Source organism: Lepisma saccharinum, chromosome 1 (assembly GCF_977018435.1).
Source record: "Lepisma saccharinum chromosome 1, izLepSacc3.1, whole genome shotgun sequence".
NCBI lineage: Eukaryota > Metazoa > Arthropoda > Insecta > Zygentoma > Lepismatidae > Lepisma > Lepisma saccharinum.
In genome coordinates, this window is record NC_139229.1 from 84,598,403 (window position 1) to 84,614,505 (window position 16,103).

The 16,103-nt window shown below is 36.1% G+C and overlaps 2 protein-coding genes across 3 annotated transcripts in view; both read right to left on the reverse strand.

Moving 5' to 3' along the window:
* The window catches only part of LOC145983926 (uncharacterized), a 30,148-nt gene extending 22,381 nt beyond the window's left edge, over nt 1–7,767 (reverse strand). Inside the window, exons 1-7 of the mRNA XM_083117093.1 lie at nt 7,616–7,767; nt 5,624–5,711; nt 4,295–4,360; nt 3,262–3,360; nt 2,428–2,580; nt 2,147–2,179; nt 162–215 (exon numbers count right to left, since the gene is read on the reverse strand). Of these exons, the coding sequence (XP_082973219.1) occupies nt 162–215; nt 2,147–2,179; nt 2,428–2,580; nt 3,262–3,360; nt 4,295–4,360; nt 5,624–5,689 (471 nt within the window). The 5' untranslated portion in view covers nt 5,690–5,711; nt 7,616–7,767. The remainder of the gene's footprint in view (nt 1–161; nt 216–2,146; nt 2,180–2,427; nt 2,581–3,261; nt 3,361–4,294; nt 4,361–5,623; nt 5,712–7,615) is intronic.
* Nucleotides 7,768–12,621: 4,854 nt separating this feature from the next.
* rtet (major facilitator superfamily domain-containing protein rtet) overlaps nt 12,622–16,103 on the reverse strand; it is a 42,064-nt gene continuing 38,582 nt past the window's right edge. For both annotated transcript variants that reach the window (XM_083134117.1, XM_083134109.1), the window contains exon 10: nt 12,622–13,114. In XM_083134117.1, the coding sequence (XP_082990243.1) occupies nt 13,029–13,114 (86 nt within the window). In that variant the 3' untranslated portion in view covers nt 12,622–13,028. The remainder of the gene's footprint in view (nt 13,115–16,103) is intronic.

The following is a 16,103-nucleotide window of genomic DNA, read 5'->3' on the forward strand; positions in this document are numbered from 1 at the left end:
TTATTACAATTTTATCAAGCATCGATGTCGGTGAGAGTATCGGCATTAATATCAGCTCAGCCGTACTGAAAAGTAAATCTGTAAACAGTATCCCCTTTATTCTTTATTCTATCTATTCATTGCATTTACCTAATTTAAAGCAGAAGTTAGTCATGACTTACCGGAGCAGGTTCCTTCTCGCACACAGGGACTGGCTCATTAATACATGCACAAGGCTGAAGAAGAAAGCATATTTTTAAGAAAAAGAAATGGATATATATATATATATTCATTGTATGCAACTAATAAAAATTGATTAGATATAAACACAGGATATTTTTATTACAGTACATAGACTGGTACTAATTGATGTGCCACATTCCATCAGAAAACCCTCACCAACCATTATCCTATCTTAGGAGTCAATAAAAGCTTCTACAAATTACAACAAAATTTCATAATTTCTCCTCAGCTGTACTGTGTTCACAACTACAGACTGTTGCAATAAATCTGTAGCCATTACTCACCTTTCAGTAGGTCCTGGGTTCGAATCCCAGGCATGGGTGTTCTTTGTGAGTATCCTTTAATCAATTTCATCATATCGCTCACTCATCTTCATCTTCGCGATTGGGCCTCCCTGATGGTGCAGTGGTTGCGTCGTTGCCTTGTAATCAAGGGGTCCTGGGTTCGATACCCGGTGGAGGCACAAAGTGGTTCGGATCCCACTTTAAACTGTAGGTCCAGTTCCGATTAGCCTTACTGTGCATAAACACCAAACCAATCAATCATCTTCGTGATTAGTTTAAAGTGGCATAAAAGCGAAGTAAAATAAACTATATACATAAAAAAATCACCTTTCAGTATTTGACAGAAACAGCCATGGCAGCCAAGGCCTTATGACTGGCTTATGATGATGTCACATGCTACATCAGTATTCAAGCTGTTCTCTCGGAACAGTGAATGTAAAGTAAAAGTCATGTACCTTCATTTTAAGATCGCCATTGTTACAGATATGTATTAAGAAAGTGATTTTATCATGAGTTTCTGAATTAAATATTTACCATTTTATATTGATGCACTTTTTTAAAAAAAAAAATATGTTGTGCTGATTGGTTAAACTTTTATATCAGTATATCCTTGTAAAAATAGTCTGACTCATGGTCACTGGGATATGCAAGGGGGGAGGGGCTGATAGTGCTACAGCACCCTCTGAAATTTTGAGAAAATCATAAATTTTCAAAGGAAAACTGTAAAGAACTCAGGAAAAACCAAAATGGTAAATGCAAACTCCTGATCCCCTATTATCACATTTGTCTTGAATGTTTAAAACTAAAGTTCAAAATGGTAATTATGCATCTCCACTTTTAAAATTCCAGCCCCTATGAAAAAAATTACCTGCGTACTCTACTGCTCGTAGTGATATCACTTCTAAACCATTAAGAATATTCAAGGAATGGTGTAGAAATTCCTGACAGATCTAATTTTCAGAATCTATAATAATGTCACATTTTAAAGAAAAACTCTTTTTTTCTTGTATGTACACATTGCTTGCATTGTAGAAAAAACATTTTGTTTATAGTCAATTAAGTTTTTAGACTCTGAATATAGTTAGACTTTCCTCCAATCCCTCACATCATTTTGCAAAAAGATTGTGATAACACTTGATTGAAAAGCAAAGTGAAATATGAATGATATTCAATTAAGATAATAACTGCAAAGTGTCTGTAATGAATAAAAATACAATTTATAAAAAGGTAAAGTGCTCCCCTGTGCATAGCACCACGCCATGAAGGCGTATAGGGGGTGTGGGGGTAACGCCCCACACTTTCTTGATCCGGTCGTGAGCGGGGGTGATGTGATTAGCATCATGCCCCTGACCGCCTTTACCCCCCAGGGTTTCCCCCAGGTACCCAGGTTATTCGACGCTGGGTGGGTGCCGGGGCTGCTTCCATCGTTAGAAAAGTTCCCAGATTTGAACCGGCCGGGGATCGAACCCGGGACCTTTAGCTAGATAAAATTCATTCTATGATTTTTAAAAAATGTATAATTAAAACAGGTTTAATTGAAATTATCAAGAGCCATTTGTGTGAGTTTATGTTTTCCTAACATGAATTGCAATTACAATATCGATAAGTGCAAATATATTTTTTTGTGATATTATACTTACAAGACGTGGTTTCTCCACTTGTGGCACTACAGGCTGCAAAAGAAAAATGCACCAGTAAGTAACAAATTTCAAGCATATTGCAATAATTTGATTTTGAAAGTTATTTATGTACATAATAAGTTGCAAGTAAGTTACTTTGAAAAATCTGCTGGAAACAGTGTACAGAAACTTATTAACATTTAAATAAAGATTAATCCAAACATTAAGCTATTAAATTAACTCCAATTGTTGTAGTTAAAACATGGAAGGGCAATGACTTAAACTGTAATTGAAGGTCTTACCTCTGGCATACATTGGCAATCAACCACCTGTGGACAAATAGGTGGTTGGTCTTCACAAGTGCAAACTGCTTCTGCCGTTGGACCTTGGTTGGTGCAAGTTCTAGGTGCACAATAATCTGCTGCAGGCCGTGGTTCTTCACAATAACACTCGCTCTGCAAGAGACAGATCAAATTTGATTGTGCAATTTTCTTAATGCTTACAACTATATCCAATATTGAATACTGACTCTGTGTTGCCATTTTCCATTGGCTGCACATATGATGATTACACATAAGTGGCCATGCACATTAAGGGGTAGGATCATTTTTCGTAGAATGCCCCTTTAGTGTTCTGATTATCTAAAATGTGACACTGAAAATTTTAAAGCGGAACCCTTGTCGAGTGATGTGCGGTTGTGTATCCTACTTTTTCGATATACATATTTAGAAATCATCGAAAAATTTGAAGTTGTTGGACTTCCTGTTTTTTTGTTTTACTTGCATGCCTGCATTTGTGTTTTATTTCTATTATCTAATAAATATATACAATAAATATGAATTGTTGCAGTAAACCAGGCCAAATTTTCCGAATACGCCACTGGTGATGTCAGAAATATGAGTAATTTCATTCACCTAATCGATTACATACTTTAGTAACATTATAAATATATTATGAGCAACTTCAAATTGTTACATTATTCAAGAATCAGTGGGAATGAGAGTATCACTTTGAAGTGCTATCAGATCAATATAAATAAAAGCCATCTCCCTGAGAGAAATGGCTATATTATTAAAATGTAAAATTACCAGTAAACATTGAGAAAAACAAACTAATCCATCGTATTGTCTACTTACTTGTCTTGCATTTGTGGTTGGTGGAACATCATCACAAGAGCATCCACTTTGCAGGTTGTAACAATCTTTCGTCGTGCAGTATTCTCGACTATCAGCCTTCTGCAAGTAGAAATGGATGTTGCCAATTGAGGTTTGTCACTGCACATGGTTAGAAATTAAAAAATAACTGTGTTAATCATTCAAACTCAGGGATTCCCTGAAAAAGCGAGCATGGCATGCACTTGAAGCGTTCGATGCTAACAACAATTTAACCTGGCTGGTAACTCAAGAACACCTGCTTGAATCACATCACCAGGAAAACTACAATTCCCAGTTAATCATACCTAGGTAGGAAACCTTTTTCAATTTGAAAAATTCATACATGCTTTTCTCCTAACTAAGTCTTAGTTAAATTTCACATATTGTGAACAAATGTAACAAGTTATTTTTCTTCACTGTTCAGGAAAGAACATAAGCAAGGTTTTGAAAATGAAATTCAGATGTAACAAAGCATAACTTGCAACGTGTGACAACATAATTCATGTTTTAATAATAATAGCCTGTGGCGCAACAGCCCATAAGGCCTACCTACTGACTACCTGCCGACGTGGGCGATCATCCAACCAGGTACGGGTGATGTGTGGTCAGCATGATGAACCCCCAATCATCATTGTAGGTTTCCGTGACTGGGTTACGCTAGTCATTCGCAGCTCCCCAATTTCCTCATGATGGGTGCCACCGGTCCCATACACAGGCTGAGACCTCGGGAGAAAAGTCATTACGCTTCCCCCAGGAGAATCGAACTAGCGTGCGTCCCGTAGCTGGAACCCAAAGCATGATGCCTTAGACTGCACATTGTGGGGCAATTCATGTTTTAAACTAATGAGTTACAATTCTTACCTATTTTATTATTTTTTTCGGCAATATTTCAACAACTTCTCAAATAAACGTCAACAAGAAATTAAACTAAGGACCGTTCACATCAAAGACAAAAGTATTGACTGCTAGATTAGACAGGCAACCAGTTCTCATTATCAAGGTGCACATTACTCACCCAATTCGACTTGGCTCTTCCTCCAGCTTTGTGCGGATCTTTAGATCGTGACTTCTTGGTTCCGGCCTGGAAGAAAATATCCTGAATATTAGAACAAGTAATACACAGTACTACATTTGTACATAATACAGTTTTATTTGTACATAATACAGTTTTACTTTCTTTTCTGAGAAAAGCCGTGTATTTTACATTCAATACTACAAGGAGAATAATTATAAATCTATCTGAAAATAGAAATAACTCTCTAGTTGTTGGCAAGATGTAGGCCAACACTAAAAATCCCATCCGTAATCAAAGGTCTACCCGATGGTGTAGTGGTAATGTCACTTGTAATCAAAGGGTTCCAGGTTTGCTCCATGGTGAAAGCACATTGCTCAGTGCTTTGGGTCCAGCTCAGATTAGTCTATCTGAATATAAAGTGAACTTAACCCGGGGTTGGTCGACATGTTAGCACAGTGCTAACACCTCCATTTTTTAAAATTATGTACATCTTTTTTTGGTTCTCATTATCATTTTTGTTCAATGCGAATATACCACATTGTTGTGGCCCATGAACATTTCTTTGAGTTAAATGGTCATTTTCGACGGCTGATATTTCGCCGTTAATCTTATGATCACTTATGCCAGGCTGCTTCACATCACTATCTTCTGAATAAAGAATATAGCACTGCTCCTCATGTACACTTTCATAGTCTGTATCGTCCATTACCCATTGCAATATAGGAGTATTGTCTATCATGAAAAAAGTCACTAAAACACCAAACAATATAATTCTCAAAAACAAAAAAATAGAAAAAACAGTCCCATAGTTGGTCGACATGTGAGCGTCACACTAACATCTGACAATGTGTTGACAGGATCCTAATAACAGAAGAGAACACACCACCCTATTATATTTTCACACCCATTACAAAACAAAAGACAGTTAGACTGCATCTCAAAGAGCATTTTACAACAGATAAAATTTCAATGTTAGTGCAGAGCTAACGTGTCAACCAACGACAGGTTAAACACACTTTGGCTTTAGTCAAAGGCAAGGCTTTTATTAAATAACACAACTTTCACCTGAAAAGTAAACTGGTAGACATCTTATTTTGCTTATTTCACTATAAACAAAGGTATAGAAGAAACATTTCAGCCTTATATTCATTGTTTGCAACTCTTTGCTTGCTTTTTCTTCCAGCGAGATTGAAATTAAAAATTCACTTGACCAGATACAAACTCTGCTCACTTGCTCCATTCACTATTTCTATCTCTTCTTTTATACACAAAAGTTCCTCATTTGGCCTATTTTACTTTCTAAAATATTCTTAAAAGACATCTCTTTACCTTGCTGTGGGGTTTCACATCTATGGGACAGGAACACTGGCTGCTGCTGCTGCTATTTTTCACCATGATGCTTTTCACTCACTTCTTTCTGAAATGGAGAAAAATTACCACTTGTATGCAAATAATGTAATTTTCAATTCATTTTTAACAAGCCATCAACTGACTTGTCTTGAATTGATCAATACCATCACCCTTTGGTAGGGCATAATGAAAATTTCCCCAACATACATAGTTATATTTTTTTTCTGGATTATTGCAGGGTATAAACCCAACCTTTAATGAAAATACATGAAATCCTAGATCTCAGATACTTGTGCCTAATAATCCTAGAAGCGAATGAAGAAGTGGTTTTCTCGGGATATCAGCTAGGTGATTTCCAGATAGGCTTCCTAGCTTTCAAGAGCTAACGTCACACTCATGATCAGGGATTGAAGTACAAAGATGTATCCTGATTGATTGGATTGATTTGGTGTTTTAAGTCCACTTTATGCACAGTAAGGCTAATTGGGACTGGACCTACAGTTTAAAGTGTGATCCGAACCACTGTGTGTCTCCACCAGGTATCGAACCCGGGACCCCTTGATTACAAGGTGAGGATGCTACCACTGCGCCATCGGGGAGGCCAGATGTATCCTGAGAAATCAGGGTTAGCAGAACATTCCATCCAGGAGGACCACAGAATTGACCTTACAACCACCATCATCAGAGATGCAATAGCCATCCATGGGGGGGGGGGGGAACCTCAATAGGAACACAGGGCTCGAACTGGACCCAGTAGGAGAGATGACACTTTATTGGCCTGCCACCTACACCAGACTCCTCCCACACTAAATACATAAAAACTCCCTCTGACACATCAATCAATGCCCGAAGATGAGAGTGCCGTTAACTCTTGAAAGCTAGGAAGCCTATCCGGAAATCGCCTGGCTGATATTCCAAGAAAGCCTCTTCATTATAGTGCCTAGTTCATTGTACACAATTTTGAACAGAGATGAGCCTGGGACAGTTGGCAATAGCAACTAAATTTTCCACATTCTAGGCATGTTGGCAGATCATGGTGCTGATCACACTACCTCCAAAAATGGTACATGTACGTTTTTAGTAAGAGGTACGTCAAGGTTATGCAAATTTCTACCCAAAGAAGGGAAAGCTACGTGGCTTATTCTAAAATGGAATATATGCATATAAATGTGTGGGGAGAGGTGAAGGTCAAACTTTGTACACTCCCAAATGATGCTCCTATGATTTAACATGGTGACAATGAGACAGTTGGGGATAGTGGACGTTTTTCTTGTTTTTTTTTTTTTTTTAGCTGGAGGGATACCACTGTTATGGTAACATATTTGCAGCACAACAAAGAATGTCATGATAACCCCATTCCCATTTTATCTACTATGTAGTATGCCTCTCACAATTCAAAGATTCATGGGGGAGATAATGCCATGGTTGGGATTTCATGTAACCAACCGTACATCCAATCCCAATAAGCATATGTGGTAAAAGGACGAATACGTAGTTTTAATTTAATAAATAAATTAATTAAATAAATAAATCTTCCGCAAATTTTTGTATATCCTGAATAATTTGTGTATAGAATTTTGCTTAAAAATGGATGTTCATCATTTTGGAGGGCTGGGCACCCCTGTCTACCATCATCTTCAGACCTCTCCAGTCACGATTAATCTAATGTTCCCAAAATATGATGTGCTGATGGAGGTGTCAAAGGTAATATTAGGCGATTGCATTGCAATATATAGCAGCAAGGATCTTGAAAGTATTAAAGATTTGAAGCATAAAATAAACGATCATCGCATATTGTGAATAGCAGTAGTTGTCACTAGTCAAACCTGCCGTTAGGATCCTGCTTCTGATTTATGTAATGGTACTCAAACATTCAATCATTTCATGTGCAAACACAACCATGTTGAGAGAGTAGATACATCTAGGAAGTTACGATCACCAGAGGAACAGTAGATGTAGATTTTCTCTTACCTGGTGTGTGACACAGACATCTGATTTTAACAAATGAGTTATTGAAGAATTTTGGTATGTCTGCTGGAACGACAGATTAAATTACAACATGAACGATTAAGTCGAAATATTGACCTGGTGATTATAAATACAGATCAAATTTCTATGGCAGTTGAGGTGTAACTATTAAAGTTAGATTGTTGTGGCTCCATTATTGCTTAATGCAGTTATATGCAGGAGATGGCAATAATTAATTTAGGATGTTTTCTTGTACCTGCAGTAGATGAGCAATATACTTATAACCAGAACAGAGTCTTACACAAAAAAGTCTGTATTTATAAATTTATTTAAGAAACTGTACATAAATTTTATATTCAAAGTAACAATGACATATATTGGAGCAATTACAGGCTATTTATATAAATATCAGATAGGACATTAGAAAAAAGACATTTCTGTTGTTTTGATATTCTACAAAGAAAATCCTGTTTTTCACACCCTTCATTATGTCCTATGAGAACCAGAGACATGTTAACTCCAATTTATAAAATTTTTAGGAGAGAGAAAATAATGTATTCTTAGGAATATGTCAGACTTAAAAAAAAAAGTCAGTAAATTGGAGATATGTGACTCCACATTTCTGCCAAGGATTACAAACTGAGCTCTTCAGAGGAGGTATTTTAAACATAACCTAAAACCACATTTCTGGAGTCAATTCCTACTGTTCTCATACGACGATGAGTTTTAGATACAACAGAACTGCAACAGCTTGATCACAATCATTACTTAAAAATATATATTTCTCTAAAATTTTTGCTCCTGGATAGAAACTGGAATTTTCTCGTTAATGAAGCAGTGCATTCCTTCACAAGAATTTCTGAATATTTTTAGCGAGTATTTTGAGAAAAGCACATTTGCTATAATCACTCTTGTTTTCAGTTTCCAGACTGGAGCCTGCTACTGCTTCATGTTCAAGAAGCTCTACAATGTTCTTCACAATGCAGGATTAATACTGGAAATAAGATTTTTGAAGGAATCTAAATAGATAAGACTTGCTGTTTCCAGAGACCAGTCAGGTTTTTATTATATTATTTTTAAAATTGCTGGTGGGGTTAAACTGCTGGAAAATAGAGCAAAATAATAAAATTTATTGTTCTGATTTCTTCAGGAAATTGCATCATTAATTGACCTCTCTCACATTACATGCTAACGGAAGACTCATTTTTATACTCTACACTAGTGATCTTTCTGTAGACATGGAAGTATGCTGAAAAACATAACTAAAAAAAAGCAATTTGTACTAGGCCAATTAAAGTTATTTCTTACGTAAAAAGCATAACTGAAAGAAATTGTTATTTCTAAAGCCATCCTTTAGAACACGTCCCAATCCTATGTTTAAACATTGGGCAAAATTTACAACAGAACAAGTATGGAATTGAAACATCATAACATTAAGCAAATATTTTACTTTCCTATGTAATAGGAAAGGGGTTTCGGCTAGTGGCTGGCAAGACTAGTTTCAGGGAGAGGAGAGGGTCTGACACTTCAGTGCTGACTCAGTATCATTGGAATAATTGGGGTGGCATTTGAAAAAGAAGTAGCAGACTGCTCTGGAAAGTCAGATAATTACAGTGATGACACTTGAGACACAGACCAGCAAAGAACCGTTTGGCAAGCCTGTTGTGCCATGAATGAAATGTGGTGGGAATTTTTTTTTTTTTTTTTTTTTACATAAACATAATATAGCTTAATATTATAATTTCATTAATTACTGGGGAAAGTCAAATAAAAACCTTAAAACAAAAACTCCAGGACAGACTGTAAACAGCTCAACACGAGGTATTGACTGATTTTCACAAAATGACCTCAAGGTTGCAACACTGACCAAGTGAGCTTCACAACACCATTTTTGTAATTTTCAAGATGGCGCCTCCTGTATACACATGCACCAGCGAAGAACAGTGGTTTTTTACCCTGTAGAAGCCTAAAACTTATAGACATTCTACGGCAAATGAAAATTCAATGTCTCTATCACCACTTTCGTAAGATGAATCATCCTCTTTTCAAAAGTTCTGATAGATCTTGAGAAAGTTGCTATGCATGCTTACCACGCCAGCAAGTTTACAAATAGAGGAGGAAGTTCGCACACAGACAGGTGGAAAGACCTTCGCGGTGGCTCACAAGTGACTGCACATAAGATTCCAAATATTCTTCTTCTTGAGGTATACAGGTACTAAGTCAGATTTGAGAAAATATATGTCAATCAGCAATGGGTCTACGCTAAATGTAGCGAACTTATGCAATTTTACATGCAGAAATCTACTAGATAAAAAACAAATAACAAATTAATGTTTTCATTTGACTTTTCCTTGTAGTAAATTAATTGCATTGAATAATGGCAAGAAACACATTTTGCCTGGTTTGACACTGAATTTGTGTATACAGTAGAACCTCGATTTTACGTTCTTTAGGGGACCAAGGTGAAAAAATCTCAAATTGCAGGAAAATGAAAAATCTGGAACATAAAATTGGGATTCCACTGTATATGTTATATTACAATTGCATCGAATACAAACTTGACTTTAACAATAGCACTTACAGCAAATTAACCTTGATACACACACACAAAGGCTCTCGGAAAGTATTTAAATCATGTTTGTCTACTGAAGAGAAAACCAGGCAATATTTTACAAAAAATCTTACTATTTTTGTACTTTCCTGTGTTTTAGAAGTGCCAAAGAAAACTGAATGGGCCACCAACTTTTAGCTCCAAGGACAAAAGAATGTGCCAAAAACAGTTTTACGATTTCTGCTGAGTCTGAAGTTTTCACAAAATTTCAAATACTGTACGAGAGCATCAGAAATTATTTGGGTTATTTTCAATTGTGTTCAAACTTGAAAGGTATACATAGCTAAACATCATGGTCAGCTGATACATGATACAAAAAAATGAATCCATATTAAGACATGAGCATCAGTTCTTGAAACAACTGTCTGGAAAAATAGTTTAACGTATGCAGTGTGACAGAATTTGATGAAAAGAAAAAAAAAAAGAAATCCTTTAATAGGCAAATTACACTTTCTGAGCATGTCTCCTCGCATAACAAACATTTCTGCCATTTTTTTTATTTTCAGAATATTTTTGACTAGATCGTAGATCGGCAAGAGGATATCATGTGATGTACATGTGAATCAATCACAACCGCAAATCATGTAACAAAATATCTTCAATAGTCAATGTCTCAAAAATTTATCATCAAATTTTCATGCAAAAATAATAATGAAAAAAACAGTAAACACAAAAAGTATTGCTGGCAATGTGTCCCATGTTGCACATTATGGTAAACGATCAAGCTTATATGCACATTTCAAAAAAGTAGTACAAAAGTCATCATTTTATATCAACATATAAATTACCTTGAACAAAAAGTATACCTTGTCATTAAGTCAATAATAAACATCCAAGGAAATATATATACATAAATTATAGAATAAATAATAAACAAAAAACAAACTAAAGGCAAACTCATTTGACTAATAATTATGAAACCACATAATACTTTACAAGAATAACAAAGTACAAAATTCTAATGTAAATATTGCACTACTAATTCTTATGATCAAAATAGAAATTAAAACAAATCCTGTAATCTATTGTCTATAACCTAAGGAAAACCTGAATATTAGAAATTTAAATTCACAAATGTTTAGTAAAATACTTTATATTTAAATAAATTAATTCAATTATTATTGCAAAAGAAGATACAGTGTTCGGAGTTTGAATAACTTCCTTTTGAGGTGTGATTCCACTGATACCTGAATTATGCGGGGGGTATGTTTACACCTCCTTTCAAGAGAGTATCCATAATGTATTTTCTGGAAACATTATTGAGCCGATTAAGCATTTCAAGGCTAATATTCCAATACAAGGGGGCTTGGTACCAAATTATCAAAAGCCTTATGATGTTCCTTACCATTTACTGGATAAAGTAAGAACAGAATCAGATGCTTTAGTTCAGCTGGGGTTTTAACACCTGTGAGCAGTTCGGACTGGGCAACTCAATTAGTAGTAGTTAAGAAATGTATGGAACAAGTAGAAGAAAGAACATGTAGTTAGAACAATTGCACTGCTGATGAAAATTAAAAAGATGTCCATTATTTCAGGAAACTTGTCAAAGATGAGACTGCTTCTTGAGCTCAGCAGAGCAGAATGGGTAGAAATGAAACCATCCCATTCTCGTTGCCAATTGTTAAATCTAAACTACATGATCTTCAATACACTTCATTCATAAAATAAACATTTCTTACAACTGTAAATTTAAACTAGAGTACTTGTATCTAAAGTCTTTCGAACAAAAATAAATAAATGGTCCGGATTAACATTGTATCTAAAGATATCAGTTTGGTGGGTTATGCAGAGGTAGTTCACTCTATAGAACTTACAGCTCATTTTCCGCACAGTGTCCGAACAAAAACTGCATGGAAAATGAACTAAGTTTATTAGAGTGAACCATAGCCCAGATTGTATTTCAATTCCTTATGATGAATATTTATATTGGCACTCCCCCCCCAAAAAAAACACCTATGAATTGATGTACAGTGTATGATGCATTGACAGAATCAGAATGCAGATTACAATATAATGTAAACTGCTAGTATGGAACAGCAAAGAAAAATATTTTTTTTTAACAGAAACTAGAGATGAGCATTTGAACCTGAATCCAAATCTAATGGTGCTGAAATACCAAATCTTCGATCCTGCACACGATATTTGAATCATGAATTCTGGATCTGATATATGAACCCCCAAATCTTTATTTCAGTATTATATATTAAAATCTTCTAATATTTGTGTGTAATTCAAGCATATTCAATGTTCTCCATTATGCTAATTTATATATATAGTAGATATAGATTTTTATAATCAGCAAGTAACAACTAAACAGTCTCTTCTGAATTAAGAAATTCAGATAATATACATAAATTCTTTTAGAATTGCACAAAAAATACAATACTACTTTTACAGGAACATGGTTGTAGATTAAAAAAGAACATTACGAAGATATTGTACACAATAATATTCGGTGCTGACTCACACAATCTACTTTGTTACAAAACAAAAATGTTACAATCATATAAAAATATGAACTCTCACACCACATGTGAACATGGTCACCAAGTTACAGAATAATTTCACACATTTAATACACAAAATTATTAGCACAGATGGATACTACAGAATAAAAGTATTGCGGAATTATTCTCTGACTTGGCGAACATTTGCAAAAAGTACCTGCAGATATTTCTTATCAACTAAAGATACCTTCCAAAACAAAACGTTTCAAAAAATATTTGGCCTCACTCATCCACCTTCCACTGGGAAGACACTGCATTGAAGGAATAGTGATGGATTGCATGCTCTCGGAGTGGGCTGTTACACCCTCTTCAGCATCAGGTATGGAATGGTGAGTGCAATTCCACCAAGTACGTATGTAGTTGAAGAGCCCATACACCAGTAAGCTGAAAAACAGAGGAGATTACAAAAGGAACGGAAATCTGTTATACAGGGAGGGGAGGGGGGGGGCAAAAGTAGTTACACAGTACGGAACGTGCAAGTAAAAAGTAACTTGTGATACAATGCAATATAGTTTTATTAAATATCAATAAGAATTACATATTAATTAATTAAAATTTTTAGTGCATTTGCACATAAGGCCATTTTGCACTCTCCAAAGTAAATGAGGAACAATCCTCTTCTCTAAAAACCAGTGGCGTGCGGTGCTAGATCAGGCAGGGGAACAGGTGACCTGCACTTGCCCCCCCCCCCCACCTCCCATGCCTGTCGTAATATAATGCAGTAGACCAAGTAAAATTCAACCCTTACTGAAATGAACTAAATAAATATACGATACATGTGTTACAAATTGTCAGAAGTGACATACATGAAGCACGTTAAAATTATGACAATAACATTGTTAAAAAAATATGATATAATGTAAAGAAAACATTAAAAACAAAATTGTTGATGCACACAAAGAAAAAATAATGAAAGCAATTTATGAGTGATCAGAGGAAATACATGTTCGGTCAAATCCTGTTTCATCTCTCTATTTGTAGATTACGTTGACATTTTTTTTGTAGAGTTGAGAATTCTTGCAATTCAAACGTCCTCAATGAAATAATTACATTTAGATGGATGAGTTTTTTCATGACGTCTGCTAGATTTGTAGAAATTGTGACAAAACCCGAACTGTTCCAAACTCCCTTCTCAGGAACAAACAAGGACAACAATAATTTGCCGTTGGAAGAGTATCCAGTTAATCATTTTACAGAGTTGTAGTAACTTGTTTGAAAATGCCTTGTGTATGATTTTGTTTTAGTCTTTAATCCAGTTAGGATAGGTATTGGTTTGCTGTCTTTTCTGTAAAGTTCAATGAACTAAAAGCTTTCGTCTTCGTCTTCAGCCGGTCGATCATACAACATTCGCAACCCTACGCTCGCAACATTTGCTTTCTTGTCCTGCCGCTGCTTGCGTCTTGGGCCTTGGCTTGGGGCTGGTCGAACAGATGGATGCGAGCCAAAGCATTTAGCAGACGCTTAGACTATAGAACATTTTTCCATGAATGACAGACACAATTTTGCAATGAAATTAGGAAAATATGGACTTACTACACTCAAAACTATCACTACGATGCAATTAAACTTTAGCACATAGCAAGAATTCGAAGGAAAAGGAATTTGCTATGTCTCTCGCAAGGAACAGCTAGAGAGTTCAGCTTCCGTGGTGAGGATCATTTACCTTGGTTGGAAATACTCGGCATCAGGCCGTAGAGGGATCAACGACGAGGGTAGGTAAAGTAAACAAACGCCCAATCACGGTGAATGTTTTTCTTCGGCGTTACTTTTGGAAATGTTGATTTCGGGAGAAAGAAGTGTTCTTATTATGTTATTATAGATAATTTAAATAGCTTCAATGGGCGATAAGTAGGAGGGAACAGCCTGTTCCCTCTGATCTACGGAGGGACCGCCACTGCTAAAAACCTTACCTTGAAATTTCAAAAGGGGCGTAGAGCCCTATCAAAAATATTAAAAGTGCAAGGTTGTAAAGGCATCTGCACAGGACATACCATATTAAAAAGGTAAGGAGAGAATATAAGCTCCTTCAAAAAAAAAAGTGTAGCCCGACCCTGTGGCCGAGTGGTTAGCACATCGCGCTGCGACGCCAAGGGTCCCGAGTTCGAATCCCGGTCGGGCTTGGTTGTTTGTGAATGTCCTTTCATCAATTTCATCATTTCATCACTCATCCCCATCTTCGCAAATTAGCCAAGAGGCACAAAACGTGAAGTAAAATAAACTAAATCAAATCAAAAAAGTGTAAGAGCCCCACTCTTATCAAAAAGCTATCAACGTGTGTCAAAATACTTTCATCATCTCTCAAAATTAAAACTTTGTGAGAGGAAAGTAAAATCATCACATTTCATAAATGAAAATTAATTTGATAAATGAGAATTTTTACAATAATTTGATTTCATGTTGAGGGGAATAAACAACGCAGTTGATAAGACTTAAGTGAGTTACTAAAGATATATCCGCGAAACTTACTTGTAAATGTTCTATTATTTTCGGTGGCCTCTGCCACCATCCACTTGGGAACTCAATGCTTGACTGTTAGGTTGACTTCCGGTTCCTGTTGTTGTTTCCTCGACTACCGCTAGGGGTGCTGGTGTAGCTGGTGTAGTCGATATTCAGCTTGTGCGGAAAGTGCATAATTGCATGCGTCTCTTTGAATTTAGTGTCGATTAGGGCATGTGATGTGTGCCTAAGTGAAACTTTTTGGATCCTGTGTTTATTGAACTTGAGGTGCTTTGCTAGTCCGGTAGTGGGTTGGGTAGTGGGTTGACAGATCTGATGGACGACACGAGCTGAATATCGACAGCAGTCAGGCTCATCATGTCTGGCTCCCGCTATTACAACAGCTCAAACCCATCATGCGCAGCAGATGAAATGGCTACACCAGCACCCCTAGCGGTAGTCAAAGAAACAACAACAGGAACCGAAAGTCAACCTAACAGTAAAGCATCGAGTTCCCAAGTGGATGGTGGCAGAGGCCACCCCCACCGAAATGAATAGAACATTTACAGTTTCGCAGATATATCTTTAGTAACTCGCTTACATCTTATAATAATTTGATATAAAGATCCAACCACCATCTTATATATACACTTGCAGTCCATACACAAAACAACATAAAGGCGCCACCCCTTATCTCAGACATTTCTTGCCAGGAATTCCCGAGTGTAAAGTCTCCTGACAGGTAATAGACAATCTACCTGACAGGTGATTGATCAGCACTATATAGCAAGATGCAACTGTTTCGTGTTACAGCATAAGTTCATTTTTTTTCTTTTCATTGTAAATGTGAAATGTATAATTTCATGTGTTTTAAACTCTAAATGTGCATGTTCAATGATGTTTATTTTTTATGAAAACTTGTATAACATTTGTGTGT